The sequence below is a fragment of the Arachis stenosperma genome, chromosome 3, assembly GCF_014773155.1.
Source record: "Arachis stenosperma cultivar V10309 chromosome 3, arast.V10309.gnm1.PFL2, whole genome shotgun sequence".
Classification (NCBI taxonomy): domain Eukaryota; kingdom Viridiplantae; phylum Streptophyta; class Magnoliopsida; order Fabales; family Fabaceae; genus Arachis; species Arachis stenosperma.
The window spans coordinates 41,052,069-41,073,036 of record NC_080379.1 but is presented as its reverse complement, the minus strand read 5'-3'; the positions used below and the strand labels follow the sequence as shown (position 1 = coordinate 41,073,036).

General features: G+C 34.1%; 1 protein-coding gene across 2 annotated transcripts; it reads left to right on the top strand.

Annotated features, from left to right (window-relative positions):
- Positions 1–878: 878 nt before the first annotated feature.
- Positions 879–14,698, top strand: LOC130968519 (DENN domain and WD repeat-containing protein SCD1). 2 transcript variants are annotated; one of them, XM_057893847.1, is made up of 31 exons: positions 879–1,310; positions 1,450–1,543; positions 2,118–2,319; positions 2,495–2,636; positions 2,727–2,827; positions 3,262–3,325; positions 3,568–3,681; positions 4,390–4,610; positions 5,220–5,274; positions 5,387–5,470; positions 5,720–5,915; positions 6,025–6,154; positions 6,644–6,686; positions 6,786–6,830; positions 7,418–7,493; positions 7,627–7,700; positions 7,788–7,838; positions 8,460–8,617; positions 8,718–8,765; positions 10,065–10,122; positions 10,240–10,323; positions 11,173–11,425; positions 11,517–11,716; positions 11,827–11,891; positions 12,019–12,142; positions 12,255–12,436; positions 12,552–12,623; positions 12,976–13,136; positions 13,246–13,287; positions 13,589–13,797; positions 14,235–14,698. In XM_057893847.1, the coding sequence occupies exons 1-31, from the start codon at positions 1,137–1,139 to the stop codon at positions 14,328–14,330; spliced, it is 3,618 nt and encodes a 1,205-aa protein (XP_057749830.1). In that variant the 5' UTR covers positions 879–1,136; the 3' UTR covers positions 14,331–14,698. The 2 variants fall into 2 exon arrangements, with proteins under 2 accessions (XP_057749830.1, XP_057749831.1); XM_057893848.1 differs by lacking the exon at positions 879–1,310 and having other exon boundaries at positions 2,108–2,319.
- The last annotated feature ends 6,270 nt before the right edge of the window (positions 14,699–20,968 follow it).

Genomic DNA, 20,968 nt, shown 5'->3' with positions numbered 1-20,968 from the left:
TTTTATTTATTATTTATTAATTATTATCACAATTAATAAATGTTAAATAAGGTAAGTTCTGATTATTTTTTTCGTCTTTATAACATTACCTTAAACTAATTAATAAATTCTAAATATGTAAACTAATTAATTTCACAAATTAAAAGAGACAAAAACTGATTTCGAAATCCAATACTTCAATTATGTCTTTATGAGCCATATCACATTTAGCTGGTTAATTACTCTGTCATGCACATATTGTTGGAGAGTTATTTATACTTTAAGTATTAGATTTAAAAGTTTAAAAGCTATCAAATGTTAAAAAATATCATAAATGACAGAATATCTCGACAAAGCCAGTATATATAATCTTCGAACGTATTTCGAATATTGTAACCTCATTTAAAATACGACTATATTTTAAGTACTGAGTATCCGTTTTTAATTACGTATCATATCTTGAATACGTTCAGGATATATTCAATTTTTATTGTATCATATGTTGAATACTCAGGTACTAAAATATGAGTTTAATTAAATTTGGGTTATAACACTCGATGTGATACATTGTGTATATCAATAAATACATAAAATTGATAAATAATATATTTAATTAATTTAAATAAAAATTCTAACAATTTTTTATTTTATAATAGATATTTTTTTTAATTTTTAAAACTTTTATGGAATATTTTTTAAATTTATCTCTAAAAAATTTTATTAATTAAATTAGTTCTAATTTTTAAAAAATAATTTTATTGATAAAATTTTTTAAAAATGAATTAAATAAATAAACTTTTTTTAAGAATTGATGGTTAATTTATTTTTTTCACTTCCTTGTATTATATATATTTTTTCTTTTTTTCGTTTTTTAATTTTTTGTTTCTGAGTGACGGTTTTTCTTTTCTCGTTTCTCCGTCCTGAATCAACCTCTCCGCAGAAAAGAAACTCCGATGCAGTTTCACACCTGACGACTGATTATTGCTTAAGCTCCTGAATTGATCTATCGACTAACTCAACTCCATCATCGTCAAAAACAAGAGATAGAACACCAGATCTCGGAGCACTCTTCTTCTCTCCCGGTTCCTGAGGGGAGAAACGGGGGAGAAGAGATCTCCAATTCCGCCATTGACGAATCTCCTAAAGAAGAAAAGGCAATGCCTCCAATCTTTGAGTACTTCGTTGTGTGTGGGATCGGACCGGAGATTCGAAACATTGATGGAATCAAAGGTTACCATGGCCCTGGCTGCATGTATACTCCTTCACTCCTCGACCAGTATCCTCCTCCGACTCACACTCTCTATCCTCCTCCGCCTCCTCAGCTTCCCACTGTAACTGCTTCTTCCTCAACGAACCTCTTTTTCATATGCATTCCCGTTTTTCTGAAGTGTTCGTGTTCGTCGTTGCGTTTACTAAATTTCCTTATTGTGTTAATTTTATCTGATGCCAGTGAACGTTGTTCCTTTTCAGTGTGTTCTACCTGCTGGTGTTGCGTTCCATGCATCAGGATTTGATTCCAACGATCCTTCCACGTTTCCGAGGAGCTATCCGATGGTTTTGACTGGTATGTTTTTGTGCAAGCATGGTTTCTCCAGTTTACCTTAGCTAGCTTTTACTTGCTTTTATTTGGTGGGACTTGGGAGTAGCTTAGGAAGTTGGATATTGATTTAGGAAGTTTACTTAGATATGCTGAACTGTTGATACATGATTAGGGATTGAACATATATTGCACCGGGGCCATTGCGATACTCAAATCAGGACCGGGGTGCATGTTGGGCGCATATATATATAGATATATTTGATAGAAACTATGGAATTTTTATTGGGGATAGAAGTATTAGACCACAACAGAGAAGATTATAAGTGATTTTCACTGATGGTTTCTTGCTACCTCAGAATAAAGTAATCATTCTTTCTTTCTACATTCTGATTTGGGGGGTGACTATTTTATGCCGAGTCCTTGCTAAATACTTTTAACTTTCATATTTGCATTTTCCCATTTATCCTCCCTGATGAATGATGATACTCTCATCGTCTCACCATGATTTGCAATAGGTTTTTCAGTTGATATTACTTTCAGCGTTTATGGTTTTGTTTCTTCATATCTGATATCATATTGACTTAAAAGTTTGATGCAGAGGGTGATGGTTCTAAAATCTATGTTAGCTGCATTTCTTTCCGAGATCCAGTTTGTGAGGATATCGCAGAGGCTTACCGTATACAGGCAAATTCATATGCTGACAAATGCATCTGTCTAGTTTCACGCTTGCCAAGTTTCCGTCTACTTCGGAGTGCTCTGGAGGAGATATTTGCACTGTGTTTTTCTCCGAATGGAACTAGGTAAGTCTACAATGGTGGCAAAATCTTTGCTTTTTCAAAATCAGAACATAACTACGAGTTTTCTTTTTATTTATGCTTTATAAATGTGACCACAAGTTGTCTTAGATTAAATATGAAAAATCTGTGGTTTTTTGTTTCTGTTTCTCTTACCATTCCCAGTGTGTAACAATTTCAGTAAACCACTATGGGATGTCATAGCACATATGGTGTCCAATGTGCCTTTGCCAACTCCTGGAAAGGAGCGAGTGCTGTTTGCTATTGAGAATTGTCTGCTTTCTGCTGAGGCTCCACCAACTGATGGGCTTCCCCATGCTGATGTACAGTCTCCTGAAACTTGGTTTCTAGACTTGATTAGCTGTTTTCATCTGGTTCATTTGTTAACAACCATCCATGGTTTTCTGGAGCAGATATCATTTCAGCCTCTGGTGCAGTGCTTGGATGTTGACAACTTAATACAACTTTTTACAGCCGTGTTGCTTGAAAGGAGGATTTTGCTTCGAGCTAACAAGTATACTTCTTAAGACCTTACGGCCATAGTTCCTAGTTATATTTTGGTTCATCAATGACCTCTCCAGTGTCCACAGTCTGGTTCTTTAACTACCATCTACACTTTCATAAAATTTCATGTTGATTACCGATGAAATTTTAAAGCTAAATAGTAGATTTTAACTTGCACAGTTTCCCAATTGTATTTGTGTTTGTACTGTACTAGCTTATCCTGATAATACTGTTTCTGTTTGGCGTTGATTTGGATTCCCCTTGATTACTTCAAGAAAGGAGATATGATAGTTACATTTGATTGCTGTGTGAAATTTGAACATGGGGTTCATCCAATATATGCAGATATGTTGTATTTATGTTAGTTGTTTAGAAGTTTGTCATTTAGAGTATTAGTTAATTCATTTGTTAAATCTATGTTTATTCTATACTTTCTTTTGGCAGGTATTCACTTCTAACTCTTGCATCTGAGGCCATTTGTCACTTAATCTACCCATTCCGATGGCAGGTTAGATTTGAAAATCTTTATCTTGAGTGTTTCCTTTATTTGTGTACACCAGTGTTTTTTTTTTTTTTCTCGATTGGTAGCATCATTTTTGTTGTTATGGCTGATTTCTGCGGTTATCTCTCTGAAAAGATGTGTATATCATATTTGATAATAACTCATGATGCTCATTCCTAAAATGTTGGTACCTTTTGTTAACTCGCTTTTAATATTTTTCTCTTGATGTTTTTTCTTTCTTTCTTTAGCATGTATACATTCCGTCACTATTCTTCAAAGGAGTAGATTATATTGATGCTCCTACACCATATATGATGGGCCTCCATTCGTGTGTTGATACCTCTGCACAGGTCATGGATGGTGTAAGTCAGTACTCTTGTTCCTTAACACCACTGCTTATTTAGAGAAATTCCATTCCCTTGGTGTTTAATTTATCTATATTCTTGCATTATTTGATTAATTGCTGGCTACTAGTTTTGCTGCACTTTTATCATTAATTAGTTTGATTGAAGTCATAATGTTATAGCTAATGATTTACTGCAAATAGGTGGGGGAACTTCTCAGTTTAAGCCTCAAGGTCATCTATCCTTAAGGCTGTGTATTGTTTGAGTCAAATTGAGTTGGAAAATGGGCTGGTGAAAATGAGATGCATGTAAAAAGTGAAAAAAAAAATACTTATTTTTAACCTACCAAGTATCTTTAAAATTTTCACTTTTCTATTTTCCATCTTTCTATTTTTCCTAACAAGAAAACTGTAGAAGTAATGTATTCATGAACTTGTTCTAGTCCTGTTCCTTGCTTCTTTACCTGTGGCAACAGGTGTTTTTAGGACTGGTAAAGTTCTGTGTGTGTATTTATTGTATTCTTTTCTGCATTCTTGAACTAGTTATCAATATCAGGTCTAAGCTTCACCCAGAAACAACCCCCCCCTCCCCAACAACCAACAAAAAAAAAAAAATCATGTTTGCTTTTCTTGATTTACAGGTTGGCATGCATGTGGGCGATTCTATTTGTTTCGAATGATGTTTTGCTTTCATTTATTTTAATTGATATCTTTTACTCTCTTGTAGGTGGTGGTTGTTGACCTCGATTATAATCGTATTACTACATCAGAGGAAATTCCACCTATTCCCGAGCCAGAATACAGCTTCTTGCGTGGTGAGGTAATCAAGTTATTATACCCCAATGTAACTGGAATTGATGAATTGAAGGCTGGAATATATAGTGTATCTGAGCATTATACTAAATTTGCGGCTAAGCAATGGGGAGCGGATCATGACCTTCAGTTAAGGTGATCCTTCGATGGTAGATTATTCATTGTTTTCCATTCTTTTTAGGTTCACCGTCACTGAATAAAATCATATGAAAGTGAATGAGATGCTAGATTGATGAACATTTTAATGAATTCTTAATTTAGTTCCCTGGAAAATATTATGATACACTTTATTCTAAACATTGCTGATTGATCTTTGTAATAAAATATTGAAATTTTCTCACATAAATGAACTTGATGCCTGCCCGTTATACCAAGAATGATTTGTGCTTTGCTCATTGTAGTTCTAATTTATGTTGTTTCTTGGTCCCTTGTGGACTGTCCAATTTATTGTTTTGGTTCCTTGTGGACAGTCCAATATATTGTTTAACTTTTTTGCCATTTTAGAAAGTGGTGGAACTTTTATGACCACCAATCCCTGGAATTTTTATTTGATGATTTACTTGTGCCGTCTATTTTTAAACTATTATTAAACATTTGAGTCATTCAATATTCCCCCCCCCCCCCCCCCCCCCCCCCCCCCTCCCTTATGCATCAGTTTTCAGATGTTAAAAACCAGACATGTTGGTAGTACAACAAATGGTCTCCAGTCTGATGTGCCTTATTGTCACCATGTTTCTTGTGCAGGATGATATTCTTAAAGTTCTTTGCAACACTTTTAAGTGGCTATCGGAATTTCCTAGTATGAATATTCTATTTCTTGTTTCAAGAATTTAGTTTTCAATCTTCCATGAGAAAACTTTGGTATGACCTTTCATTGTTCATTTTCTTCTTTTTTCCTATTTTGGCATCAGGAAAATAGTTCCACTCAGGTCTTCAATACTCAAGCTTTCTTGAAGAAACGGTCTCGAGCTACTAATCAACCACCAGAGCCAATGGTAATTTTTTACTCATAACATGGGGTGTGTTCTCCAATTAGCAGCGATGGAAATTCCAATGACTAAATTGATCCTACTAATGATTAGATTTTCATTGTTGATTATGATGGTTAGAAGATTCATGGATGTACTAATGATAATTACATTGGCTGGGTTTAAATCATGTTTTATCAAAGAAATGCTAATTCCATTCTTATTATTGCTGTATAATTTCTGTCTTTCATCTGATGTCAAATTTGAATTTTACAGATAGCTCAGTTCCTTGATTCTCATGGTTTCTTGGATTATTTGGAGAGAGGGGTAGGTTCTGATGAAAACAACAATAACCTGCTTGATAAGCTACAGGATGCAATTGGAAGGGGTCAAAACCCTATGTCAATTCTTCCTTCACCTTTGGTAGAGCCTGAGATCTTAACAATATCAGATTTTGATGCTGGAATGTCAGGTGAAATGCATGACTTCTAGCCAATTTTGTGTCTAAATTGATTACTCGCAAATATAAACTAAATTGAATGCATATTTTTTTACCTTTTTCTACTTTTTTTACCTTGCAGGATCTGGTGCCAATTATACCTATGATAGATTTCCTGCAATCAGCAGAACAGAAGAGGAAGAAGAAAATAGGAGGGATATTCTTTCAGCAGTTAGTAATGCCTATGAGTACTCAGGAAGACATACTCCAAGGTAATGCAAGCAATGCGCCAATGCCTAACATCAGGACACTCTTTTGTTGTCATACTGATGCCTAGAAAAGCTGGCCCGCATATCCTTTTCAGTTATTTAATTACGGTTCTTGATTAAAAGGAATCTCTCCCAATGTGCGAAATGTATTCTGTACATTGGTACAAATATGACTAAATTCTATTTATAGGAAAAGTCTAAAAGTTGGAGAGTGTATGGTTTGCATGAATATTAATTGTTGTCACTCAAAGAGGAAGCAATTTTGAATTAGGATTCGTTATCGTTGTTGCTGTTGATCTATGCTGCTTTCAGTTTCTAGGCATTAAGTATTGGGTATCCTGAACAGAATGTCTTCTATTGTGAGCAGTACATTCTGCCTTGTTCTATCTATTGAATAAACTGATTGTCATGGTTGTTTCTACATTTTAACTTAAATTGTTTTTCCACCTTATTCTTGTTTTTCTATCTTACTGTTCTTCTGTGTTCTTTCAGTAAGGATCTGTTAGCAGATGGTCTTAGTCCACTTGAGAGGGCGGTAAGTTAACATGGCCAGGATTATTTTGTTAGTGCTGCTTGTGTATTGATCTATTTATTTTGCAGTTGGTCCCTCACGTTATTCTTTTTGTGGTTTCAGGCTGAAAGGGACAGAATGGTGCTGGATATTAAGGTTAAGCTGCAGGTACGTTTATCGGTCTTTTCTCTATACATTCCTCTATGTATGTTTGTGTGTGCATGCATGGGTGTATCCATTTTGCGTGAACTTAATTTTCCCCTTATTTTCAATATAGATCTGGAAATTTATGATGCTTGTTTATTGTGTAGTGGAACTGTAGAAGTTAGTTTACTGCTGCTGCTAGTTCTTATTCTTTGGTTTCATTGAAGACCCACAGCAACTTTAGTTGTCTAAAATAAGTTACCCACTCTTCTTTGTAAATTCCCTTCTTTCTCTTCATTTTCTCTCACACATAGCCATTTCCCCCGCCCATTCTCCTACAAAATTACATCATGAATCACATCTCTCTTGCTTTAACATAAAGGCCTCCAGGATCTTACTTATTGTTGGATCCTACTGCTGCTCCAAAAAATCCAGTCTTAAAAAAAAAAAAAAAATACTGAAAAACACTTGTTTAGATCAATCTTTGATGTTTTCATGGTTGTTGGATTCTGATACATTTGACTGTATTACTCTCCATAATGACTGCTACTATATGTTGAAATTGGTACAGTATCACCTTTTTACATTGCTTTTTTTTCTTCATAACACAGGGTTTATGGCTGCGGCTTCTCAAATTGGGAGCAACAGATGATCCTCTCGCCTCCTTTGAATATGGAACAATACTTGGTATCATTGATCTCAATTTTCTTTTTGATACTAGTGGAATGTGAATTTTCCCGTTGTCAGGTTAAAAAATTAATTTATGTTAGAAGTGGAGTACGGAGTTTTCTAATAAGTTATTTTGTGGTTGGCCTTGCAGCTTTGATTGAATCTGATGCAGAGGGGATTGGTGGTAGTGGATTTGTTGAATGCATAAGCGAGCATATACATTCAGTTAGTCTTATTTAGCTAACACTGATAATTAATTTCTTTTGTTATTTTCCCTGTCGCAATGAAGCTTATGCTAGATCTTTCTATCAGGGTTGGAGCTGTCAGCTCACTGAAGAACAGTTTATTGCAGTGAAAGAATTGGTAAACAAATGCTATTCCTTTTGTTTAACTTGTCAATCCTTCATATGTGTTCAACAAATTTAAGTCTCCAAAAATGAAAATTCATTTCAAGTTATTGTAAGATATTTTAATCCTTTAGTCTAGCAAGAAATGAACTTTAATACCTCAAAGTTTAAATTACAAATCTTGAGGCCAAATTGGTGCAATGACACTTTTGAGGACTAATTTGAGGTTTTAATCTTGATATAACATTTCAATGTCTGCCCCTCTGGCTTTATACAAGTCCAATAATTTAATATCAAATACAAGTTAATAATGAGACAGCACCATCTCTTTGATATGACTCCATTGAGGTGCTTGTAAAAGAGGGATCTTATCAGAGACACATCCTCCTTCATAGTTCCAGTCAGAAAAACAGTGTGAAATGTATTAAAATTTTGAAGGAAAAGATTGTTGTAATTGCAGTTTAAGGAAACCAAACTAAATTCTTTTTAACACTAGAGGGACTGAGTATAGTTATGTCTAAATTACTTCGTTTCAGTATTGCCACAAGTGTTGGCAGAAAGAATATACCTTCCCTCCCTTAACTTCTAACTGAGTTCATGTCTAATTCTCGTTCCTATCAAATCTGCTCATTTTCAGCTCAAAACAGCTATAAATCGTGCAACCGCACGGAATGACTTGCCAACCATTAGAGATGCTCTTGAAGTTTCATCTGATATGTATAAGAAAGACAATAACAATGTGCCAGACTATGTGCAACGACATCTTATTTCTCTTTCTATTTGGGATGAGCTGCGGTCTGTATTTCCCATAACTATTTTTTCATGTTTTCACACGATGTTTTAGTGGTCTTATCTTGAACTAAGTGTTGACACAGTTCATGCACCTTCCTTGCAGGTTTTGGGAAGGATATTTTGACTATTTAATGGAGCAATCTTCAAACAAGTAAGGATTTAAAATTTTTCTTTGATTGTCTTCTGTTTCTTTTTATATTAGTTTTCTTCATTCTTTACATTACTGTGTGTTTTATATCCTATCATCAGTATCATCATCTTTGTTTTGAATACAAATAATGGGCTGGTTTGGTTAAGATTCCACAAGAAGTAATTCTTTAGTTGTAGAAGCAGAATCAGAAAATTATGTTGCATTTCTATGTAATTGTAAAAGTACCTTGTATCAAAACAAAAAATTTCTAATTACTTTGATTTTGCTAACTATGAATGTATGTTTTTGCTAAAAATTGTCAAAGCTATTCTCTCATGCTTTTGATTTTGGGAGAAGTAGCTCCTTGTATGCTTATCTATATTATATATCTTCTATATCTGTACTTCTATATCTATACTTCTATACTATATATAATGAGAATATGAGAACGGTTGGTGTCCAACTTTTTTTTCTTTAAACACCCTTCGTTATATATAATCTATAAAAAGTATATTTTTTTTGTTATATCAAAGACTTGAGCCCAAGACTTTTAGGTTAAATTATAAACAACTCGCCATCTCAACTAATTCTATTTTCACTATTTTTACGTGCATTTAATAAATAAAAGAGTGAATCAGTGTCTATTGATACACTAGTTAAAATAACTCTAGAAAGACTTGTTATTTTCTACTTCGGCTTGCTTTGAAAAGCACAAACAAACAACATTGATAATAGAAAACTGAAACAGCGAAGTAGAGAGAGAAAGCGAGAAGAGAAATGTCTGAATTGTGTATCATGAATCTGAGATCCTCAATTGGGTGACTTCTCTGTTTATATACAAGAGAATGGTAGCTCGTGGGGGAAGCTACCCTAAGGGTAGTTAGGAGTTAGGGACCTTTCACTGATAAGTTAGTTATAGCTAGTATGGCTGTCATCCTAGCTAGTAGATGGTAGTTACTGCTATTCCTAGTTCTTTTAAAAGAATGTAGAATGTTGTTTTGTACAGGGATTTCTCTCTCTCTCTCTCTCTCGATTTTGGGAGAAGCAGCTCCTTGTATGCTTATATTTTTTTTATAATAAAAAAACACTGATTATTTTCTACTTCAGCTTGTTTTCACAAGCACAAACAAACACTACTAAAATAAATCCTATTGTTCTATGACCTTCAACCTAACTATTTGTGAATGTATGTATATTCTTTCTGACCTCTTTAACCAACCATCCAATCATTGTAGATTTAATTGAATTTGGACATAAATGCACCGATACTTCTATTTTTTTCCATAGATGTTTATAAAGTTTCAATTTTTTCTTTGCCAGATCAGCAAACTATGCATCTCTTGTGACAGCACAGCTTGTGGTGTTGGCATCACACATGGTATTGTCTAGGCTATTTCATGTGCTTAAATTCTTCTGTTAACTTCTGTAGTTCTGGTGAAGTCAAATTGTATCATGTTATACTTTTGTATACTGAGCCTTCTTTGCCGTAATGAAGGCTGGGCTGGGACTTCCTGATAATGATGCTTGGTACATGATTGAAACAATTGCAGAGAGGAACAGCATTGGATCCAAGCAATTTGTAAGTTAATTTCTTTTTAGAAATGCATAAATTGCTTTTCAAGTGAGTGTTATATGTTGCTTTGCTGCATGGTTTATCCTTATACGACATGGTTGTTATTTTTGTATCGTTGTGAGGATGTGTTGTCCTCTTTTGTACTCTTCTTTACTGCTCTAGTAAAAATTCTTTTTCTAATCCCAAGGGAGAGAGAGAAAAGAAAAAGGACTTTTTCTAACCAATAAAAGAAGCCTACCAGCTTATATAATATAGAGTCAAAGAAGTATTGGAAGGAAAGAAAAATGAGGAAAGACAATAAACCGTAGTTTATGTCCCGCATAAATTGATGAAGAACCAACACAAGTAGAACAGAACAAAATTATTAAACTATGGCACTATAGTATTCAGTACCTAGATGCTCAGCGTATTTGAATCCTTGATCTTCAATTAGAGACTTGGTCTCAAAGCATAATGATCTGATGTGGGATTAATAACCAAAAGTGTATACGTAATACAATAGTTCATAAAACTTAATAAACTATATATAACTAAGGCACCCGAAATAACAATAAATGCAACTAATAATCAAGATCACAAAATGTTGACCATGTAAACTTGAAATGCCATACCCTAAAGAAGTACAGATTCTGCATCAATGTTTCTCTTAGTACCGTTGGTTTTGTATCTTATCGTTTTTTGCATACTAGTAATGTCGCCCCTTGTGTTATGCTTTCATGGTATACGTCATTGTTTCTCTTTCTTTTGAATGTTGACTTTACTTTATCTATTTCTCTTGAAATAATACTACTGAAAATTTTGGCTCATGTCATGTGATGGATTATTGCTGAATTGTTTTCCATGTTATTGATGCAGATAAAAATCAGAGGGTTCTTGTCTCATATCCAGCAACTACGCAATGGATATTGGGGAGTCACATCATTTAAGGCACAGTCTATGTCATCCCTTGCATTACCATCCCCACATTCAAAAGATTCCAAAGATGATGGCCAGCAACCTGCCGAGGGAACTGGTGTTGGTAGAAGCTGGGTGCAAAGTATGTTCACCCGAAATACTTCATCTAGATCCAGCTTTAGTCGTAAATGGACGTCTGATGGGGGCAATTCAGGTATTAATTAATACATTATCTGCTAGTGCAACTATGTATTGATTCTTGAGTAAACTAAGGGTATCACTTTGTTCTATTGTTACAAATTTAGCTGCACAAGAGAATGGCACTCCTCGGAAACATGATCTTTCAACTGGTGGGCAGAAGAAGCTTCAAACAAATGTCCGCATACTTAGGGGTCATAATGGTGCCATTACTGCTCTCCATTGTGTTACAAAGAGAGAGGTGTGGGATTTGGTGGGTGACCGTGAAGATGCTGGTTTCTTTATTAGCGGAAGCACAGACTGCTCAGTAAGTTTCAATGTCTATGGATGCCATTATGCAGCTCAGGTTGCATTTTTTGCCTTAGGATGTTAGGAATGAATTAATGTGTTATGAATATAACTTTTCCAAACATGCAGGTTAAGATCTGGGATCCTAGTCTGCGTGGTTCTGAACTCAGGGCAACTCTAAAAGGGCATACGAGGTTCTCTATCTCTCTCTCCCCTATATATATATATATATATATATATATATATATATATTATTTCTTTTGTTCTTAACATCTCTGGATATATATTTATGGGCAACCTTGCTTCTGGATTCAAATGTAGAACTATCCGTGCCATAAATTCAGATAGGGGGAAAGTGGTGTCAGGATCTGATGATCAGTCTGTTTTGGTTTGGGATAAGCAAACAACTCAACTTCTGGAAGAGCTTAAAGGCCATGATGGACCGGTATTACTTTAAAATATTTCTGGCTGATCTACAGTAAACAGATGTAGGTAAATAAGTGATGAAAAATATAAAGGTTGGAAAGTTGAAACTTAATATAATGCAAACCTTGTAGGTCAGCTGTGTGCGCATGCTCTCCGGTGAACGTGTCCTAACTTCATCGTATGATGGTACTGTGAAGATGTGGGATGTTAGAACTGATAGATGTGTTGCAACTGTTGGTCGTTGCTCTAGTGCTGTTTTATGCATGGAATATGATGACAATGTGGGACTCTTGGCTGCTGCTGGAAGAGATGTGTAAGTTAAAAGAATGTAGATGTGTGTGTGCGCGCGCGCACATACAAATTCTATGTTGATTTTTCTGTGTGCAATTCAGCCATTTGTCATGCATTGATTGTTTCTGGCATTACAGGGTTGCGAGCATATGGGACATTCGTGCTAGTAGACAGATGCATAAACTTTCAGGACATACACAATGGATAAGGTTAAGAGAACATGTATTTCTACTCTACTATGTTATTCGTACTAGCGGCTTAACAAGCATGAGTTATCTTTTTAAATTTGTTGGTATTTATACAATGGGAAGCATGAAACAAGAAAACTTTATTGTGGGGAGTGAGAGTTTGATGAGTGTTTTCATGATGGTAAAGATATGAAGTAAGAAGAAATAGTTGGATGAGTGGTTACTGTCGGTTATTTTTAAGGAGTGGATGATATTTTTCCCCCCTTCTTGGGGTAAAATTTATAGTAGAAATTGGACACCAAGAGGGGACCCTTTATCTATATCTATTGTATCGATAGTAAATAAAATATATAATTGAGTATGAAAAATGCAGGTCCATAAGAATGGTTGGTGATACTGTAATTACTGGTAGTGATGATTGGACAGCAAGATTGTGGTCTGTTTCCCGAGGAATATGTGATGCTGTCTTAGCATGCCATGCCGGGCCAATATTATGTGTCGAATATTCTGCTTTAGACAGAGGAATTATAACAGGTGCATCATCTCCAAATTTGGCAATGCTCTCTGTGTGTGTGGGTTTCATTAAGACACTGGCTGTGTGTTTTTATTTCCATTGCTTGCTAAATGTTAAATTCAATTCCAGGGTCAACTGACGGCCTGCTACGGTTTTGGGAAAATGATGACGGTATGGCAATCTCTTTATCCATACAATTTTCCTCCGTGATGTTTAGCTTGTTTGATTTGTGAAATATGCAGACTGTTTAAAGTTTAAAAAACTTCAAAGTGTCTCATTGTAAAATACTATCATGCTATTTATACTCCACCAAAATGGTGTCTTAATCTTACAACAAATTGTAACATGCAATTTTAAGAAGCAATAATACAACAGAATGACCTAGTGTTGTGCCTGTGTATTTATTCTGTACAAAATTAGAACTTTAGAAGGTAGAGATCATCTGATAATTTTTTACTCATTGACTGTACAGGGGGTATAAGGTGTGCAAAAAATGTTACAATTCACAATGCTGCCATATTATCTATCAATGCTGGGGAGCACTGGTTAGGCATTGGAGCAGCGGACAATTCGATGTCACTTTTCCATCGGCCTCAAGAGAGACTTGGTGGTTTTTCTGGTACTGGGTCCAAAATGGCTGGCTGGCAGGTTTACAGAACACCTCAAAAAACAGTTGCTATGGTATGTGCTCTTTTGGATTTTCCACTTGATATGGTCCGGCTCTGGTATAATGTGATCAGTGAACATTATGATGTGCTCTTAAACTTTTTAACATGTAACTACAATCCAGTGCCAATTTTATTGATCTTTTGAGACAAATAATTGCTTTGGGGGAAACTACCTAAGGAAGTGCATTCCTTAGATAATTACTAGCACTGAAGTAGGAAAAAATATATTGATGTTCTTTTCTTTGTGAAATTAAGTTTTGTGGTGATGTTTACTTTAGAACTATGGCTCATTGATTGCTGTTATTTTGATTTGCCTCAGCTATACTTTAGGGTGCATATTTTTGCCATTTAGCAGGGCAATATATGTGGTTAAAGAGTATTATGTTATTCATGTTCAACGCTCTTTATTCTTCGTTCATGGGTTGATTTTGGCCTTACTGTGACATCCAGGTAAGATGTATTGCTTCAGATCTGGAGAGGAAAAGGATATGCAGTGGTGGCCGTAATGGGCTTCTAAGGCTGTGGGATGCAACCATTAATATTTGAGCTTGGTTGATAAAAGCATATTCACGTTTATGAAAATTAAATAGGTGAGAAACATGGTACTTCGTAAACACGGGGACGCCCCCAATATTTTTGCTTGCTTAACGAGTATATAATGTACAAGGTAATACCCGATGAGTCCAAAAGAGGAACCAAGTTTGGTTGTCTGTTATCTGTGTTTAGAGGTAGGTTGCTTTATGCCTGATTGCCTGTATCATGAATGTACAAAAAACAAATTTATTAGTGTGGATAAATTTAGTTAAGTTGTATAGAATCTAGCTGCAATTGATTTTGCATAGGAACATTATGTTTACCTACATAGCAAGATTCATAAATTTGGAAATTATTCAAAGAAAATTACCTATTAAACACATCCAACCTTTGGAAATTGGCAGCTACCTGGGTTTCCGTTGCTAGAGTCTGACTTTATCGTTGTTGCCGGATTCTGGTTGGTCTATCATATGCTACTGGTCGTAAATAATGAAATACTGAATATTTTTCAATTTTCATACGTAGATGAAGCATGGCCCCTTTTTAATCTCGTTTTTTTATCTGGCCATTTTTTACTTTTAAGTCATTTTTTTGGTAATTTTTTTTTGTCATTGTTTTTATTGCCTACGGTATCTTCCAATCCGGCAGATTAAGGACTAATTCGTTGCGGATCTGAGCTTTATTTAAGGGTTTGTCGTTGATCAATGGGTGGAATTTAAATTTCAAACACTTGTTTAAGTGGACAAGTGAGTTAACCACCCGAGCAATCTAAGTTAGCTATTTTTTTAGTCATTTTTTTGGTAATTTATTTTTTGTCATTATTAATTAACAAAATTGTATTTAAGCTATCTACTTAGCCCAATTTGAATCGAGCTATTAGGTTAATATGGGTTAAAAGAATTGTTTAATTTATTAGCCCAACCAATATTTTTATTTGGGATTATCAAGGTGATATATCAAATCCGAACATTTAATTATTTATTTTTCTCATAATTAAGAAGGGTAAACTACTAAAAATGTACCTAAATAATCTGAATTTTATTATTGACAAAAAAACCCTTAAATAATTTAAAAGCGGGATAAAAATATTCAAAAATTTTTTTTTTTTTTTTGTAAATAGCAAACCACTTTTGAATTTGATAAACTACTTATGTATTTGATCCAAAATTTTATAGGAAGTTAACCCATTTTGAATCGAGCTATTGGGTTAATATGGGTTAAAAGAATTGTTTAATTTAGAATAATTATCCAAATCAGTCCCCAATGATTTTAGAATCGGACATTTTAGTCCTTAAGAAGAAAAATCAATACACAGATCAATTCTTAAGGTTTTACTCTGGCAAACAAATCAGTCCCAGTTCATTTTCCGATAGAGTAATTACCCAGATCAGTTCCAAAAGATTTTTAAAAACGGACATTTTAGTCCCCAAGAAAAACTAATGTACAAATCAATCCCCGACGTTTTTCTCTATTAAACATAATAGTCCCCCGTCCAAAAATAAAATAAAATAAAATAATTATTATTAATTGCACAATAATATTGTACTTTATTTTTTGTATTTTTTGACAAAAATAATGATAAATTTATTCATTAAATTCTTAGAAATTTTTTTAACTTGCAAAATAAAAAAGAATTCTTTTTTTTCTCAGTTATTTCAATTCCAGCGAAAATCGATTTTACGGTATAGACGCTTATGACCTCCCCCTCTATGCCCTGCGGTAATGATTCCTCTGGCATTACGGCCTTTACCACAGAAAATCAACTCGTATCAATCAATCGAACTTGTTGAATAACTAGTATTTATAGGCCAGGCACAACGATGCAGTTTTAGGGGGCGCGCTCTGAGCTAATAGCCTTTCGTGTGGGCCTCCCGCTGAGGCCCGCTATGCCAAATATATATATATATATATATATATATATATATATATATATATATATATATATATAAGAATTTAATGAATAAATTTATCATTATTTTTGTCCAAAAAATACAAAAAATATAGTACAATATTATTGTGCAAGTAATAATAATAATGATTTTATTTTATTTTATTTTTGAATGGATGACTATTATGTCTAATAGAGAAAAACGTTGGGGATTGATTTGTACATTAGTTTTTTTTGGGACTAAAATGTCCGTTTTTAAAATCTTTGGGGACTGATATGGGTAATTATTTTGTCGAAAAATGAATTGGGGACTGATTTGTCTGCCAGAGTAAAACCTTGGGGATTGATCTGTGTATTAATTTTTCTTGAGGACTAAAATATCCGATTCTAAAATCCTTGAGAACTGATTTGGGTAATTACTCATAAATTAGCCCAACCAATATTTCTATTTGGGATTATCAAGGTGATATATCAAACCCAAACGTTTAATTAATTATTTTTCTTGTTATGAAGAAAGGTAAACTACTAAAAATGTACTTAAATAATTTTGTTGTTAATAAAAATATATCCGAATTTTATTATTGACAAAAATACTCTTAAATAATTTAAAAACGCAATAAAAATATTCAAAAAAATTTTTTATAAGTGGCAAACGACTTTTGTATTTGATAAATCACTTATGTATTTAATCCAAAATTTTATAGAAATGTTTAGATAATTGTTTAAAAAGTACACACAAAAAATGGGATAAAATTTTGATCTCTATATTTTTATTTTATTTTTTAAAAGTATTATTAGTTGTTGACAAAAAATTATAAAAAAAATATATACTTAATAAAAAATCACCAAATTTTAAAGTTAAAAAATCTCATTTTTCTAATCATAATTGCAAATAACAGCATCAAAATTCAATCTCGGGTAAACCATAAAAAATGCACCCGAATAATTTTGTTGCTGACAAAAATGCACTCGAATTTATCAACAAAAATACTCTCAAATAATTTAAAAACGCAACAAAAATACCCAACATTAAATATGTATTCTCAAAAAATACTTCAGAAATTGAATTTTAATGCAATTTTTTGCAAGTATGATTAAAAAAAAGGGATATTTTTATCCTTAAAATTTGGTTATTTTTCGCTAAATGTTTCTTTTTTTTTTTTGTAATTTTTAGTCAACAACCAATAATACTTTTAAAAAAAATAAAAATATAGGGATCAAATTTTTATCCCATTTTTTGTGTATTTTTTAAATATTTATTTAAACATTCTTATAAAATTTTAGATCAAATGCATAAGCGGTTGTTAAATACAAAAGTTATTTGCCACTTACAAAAAAAATATTCATTTGAATATTCTTGGCACGTTTTTTAAATATTTGAGGATATTTTTGTTGATACTAAAATTTGGGCAATTTTTGTTAGTGATAAAATTATTTGAGTATATTTTTGGTAGTTTACCTTTCAATCTCTAAAGCATTTTTTGAAAAAATATATTTAATATTGGATATTTTTGTCACATTTTAAAATTATTTGAGACTATTTTTATTGATAATAAAATTTGAGTATATTTTTGTTAATAACAAAATTATTCGAATGCATTTTGATGGTTTACCCTATTAAGAATTAGATTAATTTGGCGTGACTAATTGTTTTTTTAAGGGGTAAGACTTTTCGTTAGTTATCCTTTTATTATTTTACCGAATTAACAATTAAATTTGTTTCTAAAAGATCATTCTTTCTTCAAATTAATTTTCGAAGGATTAAATTAATCATTTTAGTTTTTAGAAGATAAAACGTTAATCAAATTATTTTTTTTTATTAGTTAAATGATGACGTGTCATATTAAGTGTCACATGGTATGGTGACGTAATAAATTAATGTCACGTATTACAAGATGATTGGTTGCTGGGTTATGACATGTTATGTATTATTTGAAAATACACGTGTAGGTCATTTTAATTCCTAAAATGTTAAAAAATGATAAAATTAGTTCTTATATAAATTTTTTTTATAATCTTACATTTTAACATTTTTTAATCCTATTAGTTTTAGTCTCATTTTTTACACCTTAATAAACAAAATTTTTTCAGAAAAATAAAAAATAATCAAATTATTACAAAGTGATTTTCTCATTTATATTTTTAGATTTTATATTTTTAAATTCTAATTTTTTTGTAGTAATTTTTTTATATAAATAATTTTAACAAACTATTATTAATTATATACTAAAAGTTTTAATCTTTTAGAACTCACTAAATAAATATAATAATTATTTTAAAATTTTAATCTTTTGGATCTCAACCAAAATTTAGTTCAATCGATTACTAGTTTTTCATTTCATCTTTTTTATATTTGTTTTAGTTCAAAATTTATTTTAACAAATTAAATTTTAGACAAAACAAAAAAATGACAATTGAAAAGACACAGAAAAATGATGATAATTAAGTAGTAATAAGGACAATTTATGTAAATAAAATGTTTAGACTCCAATATTACACAAATACAACTTTTGAAAAGAGAAGACGCAAATGTAATGTTTCATATATCTATCAGTAGCGGTTTACAGGAGAACGTAATCCGCTATAACTAGTCGCGGTTTACGTGGTAAAGTTGCAACACAGAAACCGCTATAGGCAGCAGCGGTTTCTGTTGAGGGAAAAATGTGCATAAACCACTACAGGCAGTAGCGGGTTATGTGTAAGGGGACGCGTGTGTAAATTGCTGGAGGCTGTAGCGGATTACGTTGAGTGTGTGTTAAGGGCGTTGGCTATATAAATCCCTCAAAGGCATTGGGATGGAAGAGTGATGAGAGTTTCATTTCTCCCAAATGGATGGTGATGAGAGTTTTGTGGCTCTAGTGCATTGCTCTGGGAAAATTCAAAAAAGCAAAAGACATGGTGTAAAATTTACGGATAGGAAACTGCTCAGTATTTTTATCCGGTCGTCGAATACGTTGGCCGAGATTAAATACAGCGTATTACAGAAGCTCGGTGTGTGTGGGACAAAGTGGGTTAAAAAATTGTTCTACAAGATTCCCATCGCCGTTGTATCAGCTGGTGTGAGGTATGAGACCTTTGTGATAGGGTCTGATAAGGACTTGCAAGTCTTGTTTCACTGTAGGCGGAGTTTTCCAAAGGTTAGAATACCCGAGCTGCTTGCGAAGATGGAAGACGGTGTCGACAGTTCCGGGGCAACGACGCCGAATCCTCAGTCGACGACGGCGGGTGGTCCCTCGATGTCGATGCTTGTGGTAGTAGCGGCATCTCCGATTCTTGATCCTCCACGCGTTGCGGCTGCTCATGTTGGTGTGCCTCCTGGTGTTCCTAATTTTGAAGTTGAGGCCGGACCGGATTGAGTTGAGAATGCGATGCGGGACGATGATTTAGATGACGAGCCGGTCGACATTGGTGGGAATAGTGATGATGATATCCCGAGCAATACACATACACCCCAGGGTGCTTCGGGTTCTGGCACACAATAGTATCCCCAGCTAGGGGTGCACAGACCCGGCCCGGCCCGAAGGCCCGGCCCGGTCCCGAACACTTTAGGAACTAATTTGGAGTGATTTCATCGGGTTTAGGGTCGGGTACGGGTCTCAAAAATAGACCCGGTCATTATTTCGGGTCGGGTCCGGGCCATAGCTCGGGTCACCCGAAGTCGGTCCGGTGGCCCGGTCAACATACACAATTAATATTTTGTGTTATTAGTGATAGATCATGACTATTCTCACGTGGAATTTAAGTATTGTAAACCTTAATATTTTGTGTTATTAGTCATTATAAGACTATAAGTTAATGTTTTATGTTTAGAATGCATAAGATTTTAGACTAATACATAAGATTGTGTTATTTGTATTGATTTAAATATTTGGTATTATTAGACAATATTAGTATTGATTGTGGTTATGCTTTAATATTGATTGTGGTTATGCTTTAATTTTGAAGAATGGTTAGTTCTTGTTATATTTTTCTAAGTGAATTTTACCATGTTAACTAATGGTTGGAGCCTTGGAAATTTGGATATTTTTACATGCTAGTTTACAAGAAGGTATCAACGTAATGTAATGTTAACGGCCCGGTTTTCACCCGGTTTTCACCCGGTATAATTGTGGCCCGAAAGTGTATTGGTTTCATCGGGTTTAGGGTCGGGTTCGGGTCTAATAAATAGACCCAGTGTATATTTCGGGTCGGGTCTGGGTCACATCAAACCCGGCTTCACCCGGCCCATGTGCACCCCTATCCCCAGCACATGTCAACGTTGAACTTGAAAGCCGTCGGCCAATACCAGAATGTAGAGGCAACCTTCGCGGGTCAGGGTCTGCATGATGCAAATGCTTTGACGGAATTTCAGATAGGCCAATCTTTCCAGAGCAAGGAGGAAGCTGTGTTGAGTGTAAAAGATTACAGCATCCGGCGTGGAGTTGAGTACAGAGTTATCGAGTCAGACCATCTGAAATACCACGGAAGATGAAAGGAGTTTGGTAATTGGTGCACGTGATTGATTTGCATCACGCTGAGGCAAAGGAAGAGCACCTGGGAAGTTAGGCGGTACAACGGACCGCACACATGTTTAGCGACATCGATATCGAGCGATCACAAATAGCTTGACTATCATGTCATATGTGTGAGGATCTTTTCATTGGCCAGAGTTGATGCCTCGGTTACGGTTAAGGTGTTGCAGGAGGCAACATAGGCAACCTATTGTTTCAGGCCTAGTTATAGGAAGGTATGGTTGGCGAAGCAGAAGGCAGTGGCACAGATC